At 34.3% G+C, this 21,248-nt stretch overlaps 1 protein-coding gene across 1 annotated transcript in view; it reads right to left on the bottom strand.

Moving 5' to 3' along the window:
- The window catches only part of LOC129221509 (protein still life, isoform SIF type 1-like), a 251,783-nt gene that overhangs the window by 24,922 nt on the left and 205,613 nt on the right, over positions 1-21,248 (bottom strand). Inside the window, exons 18-21 of the mRNA XM_054856000.1 lie at positions 17,338-17,459; positions 14,305-14,517; positions 6,080-6,124; positions 387-428 (exon numbers count right to left, since the gene is read on the bottom strand). Coding sequence (XP_054711975.1) covers positions 387-428; positions 6,080-6,124; positions 14,305-14,517; positions 17,338-17,459 — 422 coding nt within the window. The remainder of the gene's footprint in view (positions 1-386; positions 429-6,079; positions 6,125-14,304; positions 14,518-17,337; positions 17,460-21,248) is intronic.

The following is a 21,248-nucleotide window of genomic DNA, read 5'->3' as shown; positions in this document are numbered from 1 at the left end:
GCAATAACATCAGTTCAGAGATAGTGCCCTATCATAGGAGGATTAATATCAGGAACTATGTGATCCAGACTTCTTCGTATTTGTTTGTGCTCTGAAGAAGCCTGAGACAAGTTAAGCGAAGCCAGTCAGCCAGAAAGATCTTGAATGTTTCCAGTCTACAAGCCCGGGAAAATAGTAGTTGTATTTCTGACAAAGGCCGTGAAAGATAAGATCTTTCTGCACAGTGTATTTTTCTCAAAAGCAAAAATGGCAAAAGTCAAGGGTGCGTAGAAGATCAGAAAGAGCACGGTTCATTACGTGCACATGAACAGTTGGTGGGAGAAATGTGTTCGAAAAGGAAATGTGCAAAGTACGAGACGTGCTTGATGTATATGTTTGCTACTAACCTCAGTGCGGCGGGTACATCCGTCACAAAGATAGCATAACTTCTGAAAACAGTAAAAATGACAGCGTATGAACTAAGTCCGTATGAATGATCATCACGAGAGAGAAACAAAGTACATGCATTTTTCCACATCAAGAAACACTTGGTCACGTGAGACGTATACAAAGACACATGCCACTGCACATTCTTCATAAGCATGCAAAAATAGATCTGGCACTCAAAAAAATGGTTCACCAAACTACAAAAATATCTGTACAAGTGAGGGTCCTCAACCAGTTTAACTTATACGCTCAAAAGAACTTGACTCGAACTGGAACTCTTGTAAACTATTTTTTTACAGGGGTAGTTCAGTCTATTCTAGATCATACAGATGTAGTATAACTGAAAGTGTCATCATTATTACCGTAACTGGCTGGCAACATGTTTTGTTATGGAAATTTCTCACTGACCCCCAAAGTCATGAAATGCAGTATTGATGCTTCTGTTTCTATAGCCTATTGCTATGGGTTTGGAACAAAAGTAACAGTTGTGCGACTAATTTTACGAATTAAGGTAATGGTTCTCAACCGGCACCAACGAGATGGCGTCTCAACCCGCCGATGCTTGCAAATCTCTCAACCTAAAGATGAATCAAGGGCGATCAAACATTACGTTATAACGTAATTTTATCAGTTGCAGCCGAATTCAAAGGTGATTAAATACAACAACAATTCAAAGACAAACTGATGTTATCAAATAAGGAACTTTTATAACTAACAGCACAGTCATGTAATCATTGATTGCAGACTGTCTGCGACTCCTGCAGGCCTAGCCAGAGTGCAGGATCTTCGATTTTTCCGATCAGAATAATCTTTTTTTTTCTCCTCACAAGGTTACAGTGGTGGTAAAAAAAATTGTATCACCCGCGAAATCCAAATATTCTTAGCATTTATAAGTAATTATGAAATATTTAACGGTTCTTGCATCATATAACACGAATTGGCATCGGTATATGACGCAAGCTATTGCGTAAGATTGCATCATCCGTCTACCAGTTGAACGTTCGACGCATTCATTTCCGATCTGGACTTATGAGTTGCAGTATGTCGAAATACGTTCAACTGACACCACAAAGGAAGAGTGTTGCCGTTGCATTGGACAAAGAAGGATTGTTGTCACGTTCCATAGCAAAAAGAATAAACTGTTCGCAATCGACTGTTGTTCGACTACTGAATAAGCTGAAGAGCACCAGAAGCACATTAAGAAAGAGTGGCAGTGGTCGTCCAAGAATATCCAATGCAGCGCAGGACAGGTATTTGATACGACCCAGTCTTCGGAACAGACAATCATCTTCCACAGACCTTAGAACAGCATGGGAAAACGAATCGGGTGTTCACGCATCCACGTCTACTCTACGAAAACGACTGTGTGGTGCGGGTTTGGTGGCACGTCGACCACGAAAGAAGCCATTGTTGGCCAAAAAATGAGGAACAGCGTCTAGACTGGCCAAAAGCTCACCAAGGGTGGACTCTCGATCAATGGAAATCAGTTGTGTTTTCGGACGAGTCCAAATTCAATCTGTATGGGTCCGAAGGACAGCACACAGTTAGACGCCGCAAAGGAGAGGAATATCATCCCAACTGCATTCAACACACAGTCAAGCATCCCGTATCCCAGATGATTTAGGGATCAAGGAGTTGGTGGGCTTCACTTTGTGTAAAGAACAGCAAACGCTCAGGTGTATATTGGCATTTTGGAGGAGAAATTGCTTCCTACTATCCTGAATCACTTTACTTTAGTTCCAAACGTCATTTTCCAGGACGTTCTGCTCCGTGCCATAGGGGATAAGTATCAATATAAAAACCTTTATGCTGCCTTTAGACTTGAATTGACATGGGGTTAAGTATTTTTTTTCTCTAAACTCACACGCAGGTTCAGAAATGGAAAAATGAGCATGGGGTCAGCAGTTTGCCCTTGGCCCGGAAACAGCCCCGATCTAAATCCGATCGGAAATTGTTGGAATAGAATGGGTGTAGAAGTGATGAAACATAAGCCAACATCACTTGCAAAACTCCGAGAATCAATAATTCGTGTCTGGCACCATGAGTTTAGTAAAGAATACATTCAATCACTCATCCGTTCAATGCCCCGTAGATGTCAAGCTGTTATTAAAGCTAAAGCTCTGAATCGTAGCTTAAGTAGCGACACGTCCGCCATCTTCGGGCCAAACGATGCTTTCTTCTATGTCTGCTACTTTGAAGAAGCGTGTTTTGCTTCTTAATTGTGGTTTCTTATTAACTCCATGTTAATTCACAATCAAGAAACATCACATTCAAGAAACAAAACCTTCTACTTCACCGTAGCAGACATAGAAAAAAGCATCGTTTGGCCCCAAGATGGTGGACGTGTCACTACTGAAGCTACGATCTAGGGCTTTAGCTAGAGGCGAACCAACAAAATATTAGGTTATATTTTATGATGTTCAAACATTTCCATATTACTTTTGTTTATTTTTGAACAGAAAGAGTGTTAAAATTAAAACCTCAACTTACTTTTTCGTCGTCCCCTTAGCAACGTGGATGCACTTCACATTGTACTTTTTACAGTTTTGGCCATGTATTTCCATGAATAAAGTAAACAATTATCGGATTCCTGCTGTTAAATGTTTATTTCATGAGTTTTGCAGAACTTCACATACATTCATCGTTAATCGGTCGACCAAAACTTCTCACATAACCCATTGTTGTGAAAATGCGCGGGTGATGCAATTTTTTTTACCAGCACTGTATATGAAAGTGATAAATTGTGTAAAAATGAGTTTAACGGTAAAAGAAACAGCAATGCGAAAGATTTTATGCCCCTGACATACATGACTTATTTTAGTAATAAAAAGCACCACCCAGTGTAATAATTTACGCTACGGATAAATTAACTATTAAAAAGGATATTGCCTTCAGTTCATCTTTAGAAATCCCCACTGGTTGAGAACCCTTAATAAAATGCAAAAAGAAAACTGTGCAAAAAATTTCAAAAAAGGTGCACATTTTTGAAGTCTGTTTCGAAAATAGTTGTTGATATAGATTGTAATGATATTTATAAAAGTACTACTGAAATCAAACAATAAAAATGAATTAAACTTAATTTCTAAAAACAAAAACTAAATATTTGAAGTTCTCATATTAATGATCTATGAAGTTAATTAAGTATTTTAAACCTGTTGCCTAGATTCTGCTGTGTAAATTTTTTGCTGATTAAAAGAGATATTACGTTCGAATAGCGATTAAATTAACAACTTTTGACTAAATAAAATAACAGTTACAGTTGCTTTTTTTTCTTTTTTTTTTTGTAACGTGACAAGATGAAAACTTTCCACTCAATTTAAAGCTGCATTGAAACATACAATTAATATATAGAAGAGAGAGACAGAGAGATTAAATTTTGATCATTAAGTCAAATACATATGAATATTTCACTGTCAAAGGATGTTCTTGTGCAGTCTCAACGAATTGCAGTCTCTATCAGTAATCAAAAATAAAAGATTTTCTATATATTTTTTCAAAAATCAATAAATAAAAATTTATTTTAAAAGAAAATTATTTAACCTTTACGTAACAAATACAAGGTATTAGAGTAAAAGAAAAGTCCCGACTCTTGTAGTTATAGATTGCAAGATATAAAAAATCACTAGAGCCATACACATTTAAAATAATGACTTCTACTTCTTTTCATGAGTGAGAACATTTAAACTTCAAGTTCACTAAAATAAGCTTGATGCAGAAAGAAACATGTAATTTATTTCTCCCTTGATTTCTCAATCATTACTATTATCATTAATTTTTTCTGCTATCGTAGCTAATTTTTTCTTTTATCGTAGCTATGCGAGCTGTACGAGTAATTTGGCATGCTAAAAGTGTGTTTGACTGTCATGTAATTGTCTGTATCACTTTTTTTTTTGTCGTAACTAAGGAATATATATGCACGAGCACATTAAACAAGACTGAACCAGCGCTAACGAACCACAAACGTCGAAAACAACGCGCCCATGCAAGTACTGCACAACGCGTGGACAAAGTAATAATTTCTAACAACCATGATCTAAAATCAAAGCCAATTTCAAGAAAATGTTCACTTGATGGTTATCGTGAAGTCACAACTTGACCAACAACATTACTCAATTGAAAACGCCATGTCCAAATTCTACATTTCTTTTCTTCTGCTGTTGGTTTTAAAATGAATTTTATAATTGAAGTGTGACATAGAAAGAAAAATATTATTGAAAAAAATATTGAGTAATAATATCTGAAGAGCTATGTGGACGACCATGTTGATTTTCTCAGCGTTATAATGCAGAAAACTCTCACTACAGCAAATACCAATGCAATAAAACATTCGTTTCAAAGAAATAAACGTTCAGGCCTTTTTAATTGCTATAAAAATTGCTTGGATTCCATGTTAACGAAATTCCCGCTACAAGCGCGATTCTTTGAAGTTTGTTGTATGGGGATTTATTTCACTGTATTTATATTTCTTCTCGTTGAATACTTCACAGCTAAATTTTAAAAGCCCTTTGTCGACTTCGGTTATAGACCTTTGAGATGTTGTTGGAGCAACAGTTATTCCTTCTGTTTCTCAAGTGACACAGAACTGTAAACCACGTGAAAGAACATTTGTATTCGACCAATCGGCTACAAGAGAAGAGTTCTGCTGGAATGCTTAGCACTGGGGGGCCACCCCCCCACATTCAATTGCACAAATTTCCCCTCGAATATTTTCTCAACTTTTTTCCCCTTTTTTATTCTTTTTAATTTGCTCTCTTTCGTTATTTTATTTAATTTTTTAAAAATAGTTTCTATTATTATTTTTTTGCTCACTTTTTTATTTTATTAACTTTTAAAAAAATATTTTTTATTTATTTTTTATTTATTATTATTATTATTTTATTAGGAAAGCTCTGTGCTATGCCAATGACACACACACACACACACAGAAACTGAATAAATAAATGCAATAAAATACAAACAAAATAAAATAAAATGAAATAATTAAAATTAAAAATAAATCAATAAATAAATTTAAATAAATTAGTTTAAAAAAATTAAATGAAAAATATTTATAAAAATTAACCCCAAAAATTTTGATGGCGCAACTTGTGTCACAATTCCCCCCTCCCTGTGAACACCCCAGGCTTAGCACTCATCTCTCTTATACTAGATATAGATTACTTCATCAGGTCTTGCTCACGTGACTTATTTGTGTGCCATGAACTGCTCCCACTTGCTGTGTCTAGCTTTTTATGGTGTATTTCTTAGAACGCTCATTTCACGCTTCGTCTCGCGTGGTCGGATGACAGCACCAAGAGAAAACTCGGCGTTAAGGTTCCAAATGCACTCTTGTGAGGATAAATGAACCCAGTGCTATGCTTCCGAATGCAGGTGAACTTTTCCTTAAATTGGCTTTGATTGACACAGTATCTAACAAGAAAAAGGCACGTAAAAGATAAAACTGATATGCAAATAAATAAGAGTGGAATTATGTAAAAAAGAGATGTAAGTGAAAAAAGAAACAAAAAAATAGATAGATAGAAAGCGAAACTTGGCTTAAAATCTAAACGTTAGACAAAATGTAAATACATATACATAGAAGAAAGAAAAAAAAAAAAAGAAAAGAAGTGCTACGTTCCATAGATAAGATTTTTGAGGTGTATCTTGCAGTTACCTTTTGCATAGCATCCTCATACCACTCAACGACTTCACTCATGTGCTGCATTAAATGGGACAAGGAACCAGGTGTCAAAATGAAAATCAAACAAAAGAACACAACACAAGTGTCACTGCAGCAGCCGCATGGGAGAACATTTCTGCCGCAAGCAATCTGACGAAGGAGGTGGAACACTTTCTTGTCAACAATCCTCGATGTTTTAAATCATTTTCTAGGAATCCAGTCAACGAACAACGATATGGTTGTCTATATCGCGACATATACAGGGTGTGGTACAGTTCTCTGCGAATTCGAAAAGCTTATTCAAGCAAACCTATCACTAATACCAAAGTTGAATTTACATTTTTTGTAATTAGATGTCCCCCCCCCCCCGATTCTCTAAAAGACGTAGGCTCATTGCCTCAATTACTCGTTCTCTGCTCGTTGGATTGGACGAAGTTTTGATTTTTCACAAAAAAAAAATCACAATTGCACTTTTTACCATCAATCGTGGCGTGTTTCATCCAAAACCCTGAATCGTAGAATAAAGTAGCGACACGTCCACCATCTTGGGGCTAAACCAGGTATCTTCCTATGTCTGCTACGGTGAAGTAGCGTGTTTTGCTTCTTGATTGTGGTTTCTTATTAACTCTATGTTAAGGCACAATCCAGAAGCACCACAATCAAGAAGAAAAACACGCTCATTCATTATAGCAAGCATAAAAAGAAAGCATACGCTTAGCCCCAAGATGGCGGACGTGGCGCTGCTTAAGCTACGATCTGAGGCTTTAGTTACAGCAAATGAAACAATAATTAGAATTTAGACTTGATATCTGCTGCATTGTAAAATCACACAGATCGGGCATTAAGGAAGCAAACTAGTACAGTTTCCTAAGTCAACGTTGCTGGTGTATTGGTAATATGTTTGTTTTAATAAGCCTCCTAAACCTCGGAGGAAATTGTTACACACCCTGTACATAGCTATAGCGGAAAGTGTAAAAAGAAAGTAGTATAACGCTTATTTGTTTTATAGTTGTACACCAAAAATGAAGAGGTCGTAATCGCTGCCTTTCTGTGTCTATCATTGGTTTTACATAAAACGCTATTGTGTTGTCCTTAATTTCTTTTATTTAAAAATATGTTCACTTGACTGCTTTTATTCGACGATGATTTGTTCATCACGCTGTCCCGTCTCGTTTTACGTCATACCGAAATCAACTAATCACGTCCCTATCATTGAACGATGACGTCACAATCGCAACTGATTTGAAATCAGTATCAGAGCTTTAATATACACTAGAAAAAATAGTCATTCAACAAAAGATATACTCTTTCAAAAGTTCAGTTACTCAAGAAGGAAATTAAACAAACAAGAGACGCATTGTACTTGTCCTCGTGTCTGCATGGAAATCTCGGCAAAGTGTTCAATGAAACCGTTTGTTTTTTGTGAATGGCATAAAAGTTAAAATCTTTTTAAATCGTTTTATTTTTTCAGTGCTTTGAATAAAAAAAATATGTTGAAGTGCATTAAGTCGGCAGCTATCCTTTTGAATTTTGTATGAAAAAAGTACGACCGGAAGTTTTGTTTCAATGAAAATGCAAGTTATTTTGAACATTCCTTTCTAAAAATAGGAATTTAAATCTAAAAAAATATGAAGAGTACAGTTGAATTTTGTTTCAATCCATTTCTCACAAGAATTATGGTTTTTATCTGAGAGCTGAGCGACAACAAAATGGAAATTTCAGGACCATCAGATTTGTAGAGCAGAAATGTTCTCTTATAAGCGTTTATGCACAAAAAAAATCGCTAAAAATGCAACAAAGTTTTACTTTAAATTTTTAGCAAAGGTAAAAATTGTTTTTTAACAACATTTACTAGATTTTCACAAGAAAATTATGGAAAAAAAATGAAAAAAGTTTTCAGAATTATTTTAGAAAATGCTTTCAATTTTCACTTATTGAATTATTAGCTAGAAAAATTATTATTAACCAATGAGAAACGTGCCACAAATGTACTCAGGTGGCACATAATATTAAATTGCGAACAAATTTCAAAATTCGTTTTGAAATTTTATGTCGTGTAAATAGTTATTCAGAGAAAATTTTCTCTAAAGGAAATTTTTATTTCATACTTTACTTTTGGCTCACATTTTACAAAAATTAACAAGAAGATTTCAAAAAAAAAAAAAAAAAACCCCTTCTAATTTCTTTAATAGTTAAAATAAATGAAAATACACATAGAGAAATATCAACTTTGTTGCATCGTGTTGCAAAGACGTGGAGCATTAAAGCGTTTTGCACGATATTAATTATTAAGCTGTAGTTTTAATTTTGTGATGATTTTGAACAGACTCTTGGCCGTTTTTTCAACTGACGTCAAAGACCAGGTGTTAACGTTTATTTGCGCTGATGATGTTTCCAGAGTGAAACGATTTTCGTCTAAAATTTGACCGTAATGTTGAAATTTAAACTATATATATATTTTAAAAAAAAACCTCCGCCAATATTTAGAATGTAGGGAAAAATTAACTAATAAAAGATGTAAAGTATATTGATCTTTACATTAATGTATCATTTATTGTTATACGCGCAGTAGTTAGGAAAATATGACTTTTTAAAATCGAGTCCTGAAGCAGTCAGAAGCAAAGGGATGCAAGTGGACACTTTCAAGTTTTGAGTAAAACGCTTTTAAAGATTAGCTCCTAGGTAGGCTTTCATTGAATTTTTTTTCTAAATCATGCTGTCATTATCTATTTCAAACAAATCTAAAGAAGTTCTTCTGCCCTTATATAGAAGTTTGGTAAGACCTCATTTGGAGTATACTGTTCAGTTTTGGTCTCCTTATCTTAAGAAAGATATTAATGTATTGGAAAGGGTTCAAAGGCGGGTTACAAGGCTAATAAAGGGACTTTCTCATTTAGACTATGATTCCAGGCTTAGAAGGCTAAAAATGTACAGTCTTGAGCAAAGAAGAGACAAGGGGACATGATTCAGTTGTTTAAATTTATTAAAACAAAAGATGTAACAGGGCTGAAGTTCAGCACTGTAAACAGGACAAGGGGTCATTGTTTTAAGCTATTTAAATCTCAGGCTAACATGGATATTAGGAAAAATTATTATTATAGCAGGGTAGGGGAACCTTGGAACACTTTACCGGAAGAGGTGGGAATGAGCACGGGAGTAGATAGTTTTAAGAGGGCCATTGATCTTCACTGGGGATTGTAAATTGACTAGGACCAGTCTAGCTGGGCCCAGAGCCTGTTGCTGGTCGTCACTTTTGTATTTGTATAGCAGCAACTACCAGGGCTACTAGTACCATCTCTTGCCCCAAGACAGAGGAGAGGTTCACCTAACATGTGCACTGGTTATCTCCAAATTTTTGATTTTGCCACTTACATCCCTTTGCTTCTCATTGCCTCATTTGTTCTCACCCTGTATGTTTCTATTATGAAACAGAAAGGAATTTTTATTCATTAAAAATCAAAAGTAAGGAAAACAATATTACTGGACGTTATGCATGAAGGCAATCTTTTAAGTTAATGTTGTCATTTCTTATAGATTACATATAATTGAAAATGACTGGCCAAAGAAGATTTTTAAGCCCAGATAAATTTTTCTTCGTTGTCGTTGGGTGATTGCGTGAAATTAATTCGAAATTCAACGAACGTGAATTTTAAACCCATAAAAATATTTGTTCACTATCACTGTACCTAAAATTTCCATAATAATCGTGCAAAACTTCTTTTGTACTCTCATGACTTTATGAAATTGACAAATTCTGCAATGCTATTGGTATTTTAAGAACATTTGATAAACTTTGTCTGTAAAATTATTCCAGTTATAAAATTGGAACATTAAAAAAATATATTTATAATTATTTCGTTAAAAATGTACACTTTCATTGAGTGTAAGGTTTAACGCAAAAATCGTAAACGATACAAAAAAAAAAAAAAAAAAAAAAAAAAAAAAAAAACTACATTAGTGCTGAAATTTTAGATTCATTAGCTTCCATAGGTACAACGAAAGGTCAATTTTGATAACAATTATCGCTTACACTCTGCGCAGCAGTAATTATTAAAATCAGCTTGATTCTGTCAAACGGAGAACTGACAGCAGATGTAAACAAAGTCACGTGACACTTGAGAATAATGATGCCTGTTTGGCGTTGGAAACAGCTCCCCTTTGAATAATACTTGTTAGAGGTGTAAATTTGTTTCGACGTTGTTAAAAACTAAGATTCAAAAAGTTAAAACGAAAAACAAAAAGGTATCCTCCAAAAGACGCAGGAGAACTTTCTTTTGACTAAAACGCGATCAATTCTTAAAAAAAAAAAAAAAAAAAAAAAAAAAAACTCTCTGTCAATTTACCTACGTTCAATATGAACAGAATCCCCCATCAAGCGAGGAATCCATGAATGTGGCAAATGTTCACAATATGATAGCAACCTTTTACGTGTATATTTCCGGCAATCTCTTCTCGTGAGACACTATAAGGTTGGTTTCAACAAAACAGCATTATTCTTAGATGAGAAAGAACGTGGAATAAAGTAAGTTGTATTGTAACCTTCCTTATTTTGTTATCAAACTGTCACGAATTTCGAAGTAAACATGGAAGCAGATTTGTCAATCAAACAACTTAGTCATCAATTAAAGTCATCAGTTAACAAACTGATACAAATATTGGAAAATAAATACGTAATTGGTTATGGGCAAACGCGTAAATATTTTCCATAATTTAAATGTGTGTTGCCGGTTTCTAAACAGAAAAGAAAATGTTTGCGACGCTACAAATCCTGTCTATGACAAATGAAATTTATTTCTGATACAATTTTGTTCCGTTTAATTAAAACATTACAGAAAATGTCAAACAAAATAGAAAAGGCAGAGATTACCGTACCGTCGAATTCAATAACTTTTGTGAATAAAAAATAGTATTAATAACAATACAGTAAAAATATTTTTAAAAATGAAAAGTACGAATGACAATTATTTTAGGGAAATATTCTACTCGATACTAGTATACGAATCTTTTTCACAGGATTTTTGAAAGAAGTAACTTATACCACATGAAATATCTCATAATCAAATCAAAACTATAATGCTATGTAACACTAATTTGATTTAAATTATTTCTTTATAATGATGAAAGTATTAGATTGAAGGTGAGCACATTTTGGTACATTCTTATACTTGCTATGAAATTACTTATCTTATCGTATGGTCCTTCACATGAAATTTCATTAAAATCGTAAATGGTGAGGAGGTCAAGAAGGTGACTGATCTGACATATAGAATTCCACAATGTAAAACATGTGAACATTCTTGATTTTTTTTTCAGTTCCTTGCCATTTCGATCCCAGTCTAAGTTTTGGTGTAGTGGAAGAATTGTGTAAGAGCTATAAAATATATTTTTTTGAAGAAATTCTAAGGGGCATGTGTTGAGATACTCAAGGTCAAAAGTCACAGTGAATGACCTTGAAATCTAAACCATTTCTTATAAAGTCATGTTTTATATCAATAGAAAGCTCTGTTTCTTAGCTTTACAATGGTTTTTACATTTTTTATTCTACCATAGTTAGAGAGAAGTTAGTCATTTGAATGTCACAACTTTTTATTTTTTACGTACTTTTTCAGTTTTTTAACAGCCCTGTATTTCGTAAAATTTTTAAAGTAGAATTCTAAAAATTGTCAGGATTACTTATCTTGTCGTAAGTGTCCCTCACACCAGTTTTTGTTAGAATCGGAAATGATGAGGTAAAAAACTTATTTTTTTTTATTGATGTGACGTGGAATTACCCATGTACAGAGTGTTCATAACTAAACGACCCTACTTTAATGTTGTCTGACGACGAAACTATTGCTTATAAATAAACAATTTTTTTTGTAGAAGGGATAAAAATTTATTTGAGCGAATGAAGAAAATAGTTCGAAATCTCGCCAGAGGGCATTTTCAATGAAATACACATTTACGACTGATGCATTACCCAAATGTCACCATCTTTTTCATCACCTTCACCAGATAGACTATTTGTTTCAGGGACGACATATTTCGTAGATGCATGCTAACCTCTAAATTAAGCAGAGTCGCATTCAAATGAGCGGAACACGCGCATCGAATTTTGACTTTCCTCCCTCATTCAGATAGACTTGTCTCAACTGGGCGTTTGCCAGTTCCATACAATCCGTGGGTATTTGTGCGACTGTATTTGATCAATTTCATTTAATTGAGGAAACTAACTGATCTTAAAGACACTGCACGGTATGTCAGTATAGTTTCCCAGAGGACGCTGCAGTCAAGAGTAGAACATATTATCTCTCCAGAAGGTAGCCGTAGCCAGAAATGAGGGCCGTCATGTTGAACATGTGTTGCTGTGATAAATTTTTCAAGCTATCATCAATGTAGGGTAACTGTGTAATTCATTTAAAAAGTGTCCTCTGGTGGTAAACATTTTGTGCTTGATTTTAATCGTTCAAACAAATTATCATCCCTGTATTATGTTCTACACGAAGTTTTATCAATATTTAAGCAATAGTTTCTTCATTAGACAACTTTGAAGTAGGTTAATTATAACCCTTCTCTATCTATTATTTATCTACCTATCTAGGATGAAGTTTTCTGTTTTCCGTTCATATCTAGAACTCTACAGACTGAAATTCCCGAGGAAATCCTTGCGGGGATAGCCTCTGCCTTTTCTGTGCACACAGAGAAAAGCAGCCAGCAAATGAAGAGTGAATGCGGCAGTGAAAGAGAAGCATTATATTTTCTCGTTTCTCAGATAATTCAGAATAAAATGAGAGAGGAAAACAAAACAAAGTGAACTAAAATCACTCATATTTACCTGTTAAGCGTGAAGGAAAAATATAAATAAAAGAAAGAAATAATCAGTATTATCTTTACACACAAAAGAGAACTAATTAAAAAACAACAATTGAAACACTAACTAAACTCTTTTACAAAGAGTACACTGCATCAATACTGTGTACAATATAACTTGTATTATAAAAGGGAAATGACTTATTAGAATGACAAAAAAAGTTTTATATATTGCACTTGAAACAATGAAAAAACAATTTTTAAATCAAGCAGCTGTAAAAGTTCTTGAACGATTATTCCTTACATTTAAAAACACGCAGGTAATAAATGTGATGGTGAAAAACTATTAAAAAATATACACAGGACAAATAATCAGTTAAATCACAGAAAACTATCTCGATCTTTAGTTCCATATTATTCATCATCAACTCTTTAAAATAACCACAAACAACAAAACAATTTTTCAGTTCAAATTCTACATTCTTAAAACTAAGCATGCTAGGAATACTCAAAGAGATATTTTCCCGAGAGTCTTAGAATAATGATGATTTTTTAAAGAAGTGTAGACTGTGTCGCATTATCTATTGCACTGAAAATGTTATGATAAAAATGATTCAAAAATACTCTTTGGATTTTTTTTTTATTTAAAGTTATTATGTTAGCATTGCTATTTCCAGTGGACTTCTTAGGGCTGTGCATGTTTGTAAGGATTTTAGGAATTAAAACAATTTTTTTAAATCGCAGGAAATAATTTGAAATCAAAAATTTTGTTTAAAAAAATGGTTTTGCATGTTTTTCTAAAGTGCTAATAAGCACTAAACAAAAATGTTTTTTGACATAAAATGCGGAGAAAATTACTGAGAGAACCAAGTTGAATGATGAATAATTTTATCGAAATCATACGAAAAATTGAAGGAAAAAAAACGTCAGGTTTGTCTGTGAATGACTACATGAACTTTACCCATTTAGCAGTTGGTGAAAGTGCAAATTTTTTCCCTATATGTATCGAGGCAAGTAACTAATTTCTAATTGTAACAAATTTTATATTTTCAGAGCTTCAGTGTTAGTGCATGACAGACAATTATGTTTTCAGAACTTCAGTATTTGTGCATAGAACAGAGTAAATTTAATGTAAGGTTTAAGGTTTCAAAATTAGATGATGCCTTAAGTTGGGTCTCTGGCAAAAATCTTGCAACTATGCTCTATAATGTGTCATATAATAATGGGGTCAATGTTTGCATATGATGATTAAAGTATGTTCAGTATATATCCGGGCACTGTTAAAGTACCCGTGTGTATGTATTACACTTACAATTAAGTTAGATGGCTATGAATTTCATTAAAAAATAGAGAGGGGGGGGGGGAAGAAGTTTTCGAAAAAAAAAATGCATTGTTGATTATAGAATGATTCTCAGAGAGCATATACCCACCTTGACGTAGGTCTTCTCCGTCTCGATCAGCTCCGTGATAACCTTTCGAAGTTTCTCTGCCTCGGTGAGTTGCCTGGAGGAGGGGTGGGCCGACACCCCCGCCACCCCCACGAACGAGGCCCCCGATCCGCTACTGCTGCCGCCCCCACACAGGCTCGAGAGGCGGCGGTGCTCGAGGGGGGTGCGGCAGTACTCCGTCACCTGCTCGGCAGTCTGAAACAAAAGGATGGGTCAATGCAAATTCTTTCCCTCCTCATAGAGCGGAAGTAACTAGAGCGAGTCTAGTTCGAGTGTCTTGAAGCGACAACAGCACCATGGGAAACAGTTCCTGGTTAACTGTAACTATTATTATTCCAGTATGCATTTATTTATTCAAAATTAGCTCAGAATTTACGTCAAGTCCACTTAATGAACTTCCTTGACAAATCTGTACCCCAGGCAGGAGCGGGCACAGTAATTTTGGGGCCCGTCACAAATGACTTTTCCGCCCCTCTCCCATGTTGTTTAACCCTATATTTCAAACCTAGTTTTAAAAATATTGGGCCTCTTTCACGCTCGGGCCCGGACAAACAGGTGTCCCTTCTCCCCCCCCTGTGCACGCCCTTGACCCCTGTGCCAAAATAAAGCAATTCCAAAAATGGCGATTTTCAGGTGCTTACTTAATTGTATGAAAAATCTTATAACGCATTGAACCACAGCAACGTAATTCTACTTTTTTTAAATAGTTTATAATTACAGTGAAATCCCCTTACAACGGATACCCAATGCAACGAAATATCCGTTTCAGCTAAGAATTCCAGTCCTGATTTAATTGCCATTACATTGCTTGAATTCCATTACAACGAATAAAATTAGCGGTCACTTGAAGTTCGTTGTAACGGGAGTTCCCTATAGTGCCAGTGTTCAATGAGAGTGCAAGTCCCGATCTTTGTACCAGACAAACGTTTCTAAGCTACCCTTCAAAATAGCGATAATGTGACTTACGTTAGTGTCGTTTTGAGGTGCAAAAGTGAGGACTTGAACGTAATTGTGAAATATAAGTGCCAAGGGCTCATTTCTGCTCAGAACTTTCGTGTCAAAGTGCCGGAAAGCAGCTTCCTTCCTGTAGCTGAATTCTTTCCTTGGTACCATTTATTGCTGATTAGATTGCTTTAGTATGAGGTCAAAATGGTGTCATTAATTCAATAATGATAAACAAACGTTGGAAATTAGTTCAAGAAATTTCTGCTCTATGAAAAGAAAAGAAACGTATTTAGTTTAAATTGATGCTGAATTTTCGGTTATTCAGCATACACCGCCCAAAATTTGAGCATCGGTTCAGCTCATATCGAATTAGAAAAGTTTTGCTTGACGTTACATACGTGATCCCGAAAGCAAAATTAGGAGCACGAATTTACTGCTTGAACTGGCTCTCTCTCTAGCATGTAGTCTGAAAATTATGGGTAGGATGAGTTGTTTTAAGATGGAGACATAGGAAGGATCTTAAGAGGCAGCAGTGATAGGTGACGATGATACACAAAATCACGCGAGGGACTAAGAAAAGAATCACACTAACTACTAATCATGAAACCATAGTGTAATAATGAAAAAAGTAGAAATCCATTTTCCGTTCAAACTCGTTCTTTGGCTAATAAAGGTCAATAACATCCCTCCTTTGGATTGTTGTTGGATTCTTTCTTTATAATTGAATTACTCTTGCATTCGACGTTTCCCACCACTCTGAGTCGGATTTTCTTATATCGTCGCCTCAGAGCAACACTAAGACATCTAACCCCAGGAACAACACTAAGACATTCTACTGTTGCTCTGCTGTGATGATATATTCACATCCCCATCAATTATGCTAAGCTTTTGAACAACAGGGCTCGTTACAAAGAATCATCTGGTGACAATAACTCAATTTTATTAAAGTGTACTCGTACGACTTTTCGGTTTAGAATCAATGATAAGAGATAAAATGGAGGGGGTTAAGGGGTCACAGTACCTTTCAAGCAATTTTTTTTCAATTTAAATAAATTCTATTTTTTGTTGAAACCATAACATGCTTACTTACTTTGTAATCAATAATTTTTTTAAAAAAATTTTAAAATATTGCTTACTTTTTTTAAAAATTAAAAACATTTAGGAAAATTTCTATTTTTTAAAATCTCTAAGGCTTTTTTGTTTTTAAACTAATAAAAAAAATCTTTTTGCTAAACGATCACAATCATCATCTCTAAAAATCTGTGCATTCATTTGCTTTTGTGTTTACTAGAAATTTTTTTGTGATCAATTACGGAAAAAACCGTAATTTTTTTTCCAAAAAAATTTGGTTTTTAAAGGTATAACATGCTCTAAACATTTGAGTAATTTATAAAATGCTTATCCAATGCAAATTTTTGTTAAATATATTATCTTAATTGCAAAAAGTATTACTTTAAAGCTGTATCTTTAATAGAAGAAAATCCTTAGGAATTCTTATAGCACGAAAACACACACACACATAAAAAAAAAAACGATCATTGAGAAAAATCAATTTAAAGTTTTCTTTTTGCATAAGAACACATAGCGAGCTTGATATAAAATCATTCATAACTTTTTAAATATTTGAACTAAAGCAATGAAACTTTCCCCCTGTGTTTGGACTAGTGTTTAATTTCGAAATAAGCAATAAAACTTTTTTTGATCGTTTGGTCATTTTTGAGGTACTGTAATCGCTTAAGACTTTCATTCGTGAAGCAAAGACCCCAAGTCAAGTGATAGATTTTAAAGAAAATAATTGAAAGAAATTAGGTTTCTTTCGCTAGTTTGACGCAAAACGTATCAGCCATTTGTCGATGATGAGTCATATGACTTGGGCTCATGGCCTTAGCTTTTGCTAAACCAATGATTGAACTTGCTCCCTCCATTTACTAATTTCTGCTCTAAGCTTAGCATTGCTATATATTGCTCAGATGAGCCCGTCCGCTGGAAGGCTGATTTTAAAGGCGGGTACTTAAATTTAAGGAATGTGAAAAATACTCTCCGCAAGAGATATGGAATTGTGTCTCTCACCTTGAGCAGAGTTTCGATTTGTTCGGCGGACAGTTGGCCTGTGCCCTCCTGCGAGGGAATGGGGGTGGGCGACGGTGTCGGCCTGCCGGACGTCTGCGGAGATTTCTCTTTGTCCATATCCCCTGCAAATAATTACAGGCACAATCAAAACACAGAACACCATTTCCTAAATATCCATTTATCACAGTTGTATCCTCAATAACAATTGTATTCAAACATTTTTTCGTGGTTATGTTTCTTGAGGAGATACCGCTAGTCAACAATAAAATGCAAGGAAAAAAAAACTAAATAAAAAACATGAATTTGTTTCTGAAAAACTAAAGTTTTCGCAATCAAGAATCGTGTACAAGTTATAATTTTGCATACATTTAAACTAAAAATCAAATGTTACATTTACTGCCAATTATTTTTTGATTTAAAATGAACGAAAACAAGTTTATTTCAACCAAGACGCGAAAAGAAAGGTATTATCAACGGCAAGAAAAAAATGGCGTAATCTATATACATATAAATGTCTACTTCTGTATGTAAGGATGTCCGGGGTAATCTTCAAAACTACTGGACGGAATTTAACCAATTTTTCACCATAAATAGCTACATTATCAGGGAGCAACTTAAGCTATAATTTATTCCTAAAAAACTTAGTTTAAAAACGTTATGATGGAAAACAGTAAATGTCATGTAATTTCCCCATTGTTGTTGTCACTACAACAACAATGGCAATTTGGGGAGCGCTGCTTCACTTTTCCAACTGTACCGTAATTTGGAGTGAAGTCCGACTTCTACAGTACACACATGCCATAAGGACCCGTTTATAGGGTAGGCAACCATTCACATCATAACAACAAATTCACACAATGAAAGGACAAGAGAGAGAAAGTACGTCCATGCCCGAGCCGGGATTCGAACCCAGACCTTCCTGTCGCAGTCAGACTTCTCTGACCACTAGACAAGGCAGGCGGCAATTTCCCCATTAAATGATTAAATATAAAACCCATTGTTACGAAAATTCGTTGCCTTACAACAGCAATATTAAAAGTAATCATAATGAAAATTTTGAATCAAGGCTTCTCTGGCGCAAGCATGACATTTATTGCTTTTGTAGGAATTGTATCCTCATCTTTATACATAAACGGCTAATTCTGTGTGTATGTATGTCCGGGGTAATCTTACCGAAATTCATTGCCTTACAACAGCAACATTAAAAGTAATCATAATGAAAATTTTGAATCTAGGCTTCTCCGAAGCAAACATGAGTTTAAAATCATTTAAACACTTGGAAACTACTTTTTGCACACTTAAAGAAACATAGTAGAGAGCTTTTTTTCTTCTTTTTTTTGTGTGTGTGTACTATTTAAATAAATAAAGTGCACGTTTTTTTTTTTAGTGATCTTTGCTTTTGTTAGTTCATATTTTGGAAATCCTTCAAATTTTTATATGCGAAAATTCGTGCTTTCGCTTCTAAATGAATACTCGTTCGTTCTTTATACTTATTGATATTTTACTTTTATGAGTAAGGAAGAAGCTCTAGTTTTAATCACGTCAAAACGGTGTGTTTTGAGTTCTTTCAGTTAAAACAGAAAACGAAAGAAAGTAGTGATTGTTTCTCACAATTATTACGGACCCAGGCAACGGTGGGTATTTTTGCTAATCTATGTACATAAATGGCTATTTCTGTATGTAAGGATGCCAGGGGTAATCTTCAAAACTACTGGACGGATTTTAACCATTTTTTCAGCATAGATAGCTACATTATGAGGAAGCAACTTAATCTATAATTTATTTCTAAAAAGCGTAGTTTAAAAAAGTAATGATGGAAAACAGTAAATTTCATGTAATTTCCCCATTAAATGATTAAATATAAAACCCATTGTTAAAAAAATTCGTTGCCTTACAACAGCAATATTAATAGTAATCATAATGAAAATGTTGAATCAAGGCTTTTCAAGAGTAAAAATAAATTTAAAGTCATTTAAATATTCAGAAACTTTTACCTTTTGAACACTTTGTAGTAGAGAACTTTTTTTATTTTTTATGGGTGTGCGACTGTGTTTGTGTGTACTACTTTTTACTTTCTTTTACAAAAAAAAAAGTATTGTATTCGCGAAAAAATTTTTACTCAAAAATCGGCCTTAATTTCCATTTTTTTCACCCCAGAATGAATGTTGATTTTTTTTCCCCCCGACCACACGTGGATATATGCCTAGGAACGTACAGACACCCGAAATAACCATTTTGCCGATCCCCGAGTTAATTACAACGAGTTTTCTCGTGACGTCCGTATGTACGTATGTATGTACGTATCTCGCATAACTCAAAAACGGTTAAGTCCTAGAAAGTTGAAATTTGGTACGTAGACTTCTACTGGGGTTTAGTTGTGCACCTTCCTTTTTGGTTGCATTCGAATGTACCTTAGGGGGTCTTTTACACCCTTTTGGGGGGAAATCATTGTTAATTTCAATGCTAACTCAAGTGGTGTTATATTTTGTCAAACACTTGGCGATATGTCACCAAGCTTTTGACCGCCAAGTTTTGTCGCCAACTTGGGGGAAAAATTTGGTGACATTTTTTTTTTAATTTTTAAATCTGGTTTTAATTTGACCAATGTTGGTGATATTTTAAGAGTTAACCACTGAATCACATTAAAATTGCCAATAATGGGGAAATAAATCTGTGTAAAACGTTTTTTTTTTTTGCTTCGGTTTGCAAGAAATTAGGGGTAAAAATATTTAATGTTTCCTTGCTTACTCCAAGGCGCTATTATTATTAAATTGGCGTAAAAGGAAGTCATGTTATGCTCACATCAGCTCGTTTATTAAATAAAGCGCACAGTTTTTTTTTAGTGTTCTTTGTTTTCGTGAGTTCATATTTTGGAAAATCTTCAAATTTTTATATGCTTAAATGTCGTACTTTCGTTTCTAACTGAATACTATTTCGTTCTTTATACTTATCGCTATTTTACTTTTATGAGTAAGAAAGAAGCTCAATTTTTAATCACGCCAAAGCGGTGTGTTTTGAAATCTTTCAGTTAAAATAGAAAATGAATGAAAGTAGCGATTGTTTCTCACAATTATTACTGACCCAGGCAACGCTGGGTATTTTTGCTAGTTGAATTATAAAATTCCTTCTGTAACTGCAGAGCAAATTAAGAACTTTTCTTTAAATTCTTGAATGCATTGATAGATCAAAATTCGCATTTTTTTTTGAGTTATACATATTTGAACGGTTTTATGAAAATATATTGAAAACTAAAGTTTACACTTTCCCTTCAATATCGTCACAGATGTAACTTTTTTTGTGTGCATCAAAGTCAAGTGGTTAATTTTTCAAAAGTGCTAAATTAAAAGGCACCTTACAATATTAAAAAATGTTGCATATGTGCTGACTTAATTTTTGCAGTGGTCAAGTATACTACGGGTACCACATGTGCAAGTAGGCACCAACGAACAGTACAGAAAAGAATCATCTTTTTTAACCAGAAAAGAGACACATTTTGCTTAATGCAGTATGCCACAAAAGTTTTTGTGTACTTTAGAACCAAAATATTTAAAATAGTCATAATTTAACTAAACTACCGATAGTGCAAAAACCATCGATAAAATTCAATGTTTCGCAAATTAACGAATTCATAAGTAGCTGCTATTCACAATTTGACGCAGCGACTTAACTGAGAATGTCAGACATTTTTGCTGAAAATAAACTGATGAAAACAACATTAATACCACAAAGATTGTACGTGTTTACATACACGTGTTTATGGGTTAGAGTTTTTTTTTTTTTTTTTTTCACGATGCAGAAGATGTGAGCTCATGAAGGAAAGAACACCCCACAAAAGAAACGAGCCGATGTGTTGCATCACATGACTTTTTTTTACGCCAATTTAATGATAATAGCGCCTTGGAGTAAGCAAG

Source organism: Uloborus diversus, chromosome 4, assembly GCF_026930045.1.
Source record: "Uloborus diversus isolate 005 chromosome 4, Udiv.v.3.1, whole genome shotgun sequence".
Taxonomy (NCBI): Eukaryota; Metazoa; Arthropoda; class Arachnida; order Araneae; family Uloboridae; genus Uloborus; species Uloborus diversus.
This window is presented reverse-complemented; position numbering and strand designations above follow the sequence as displayed.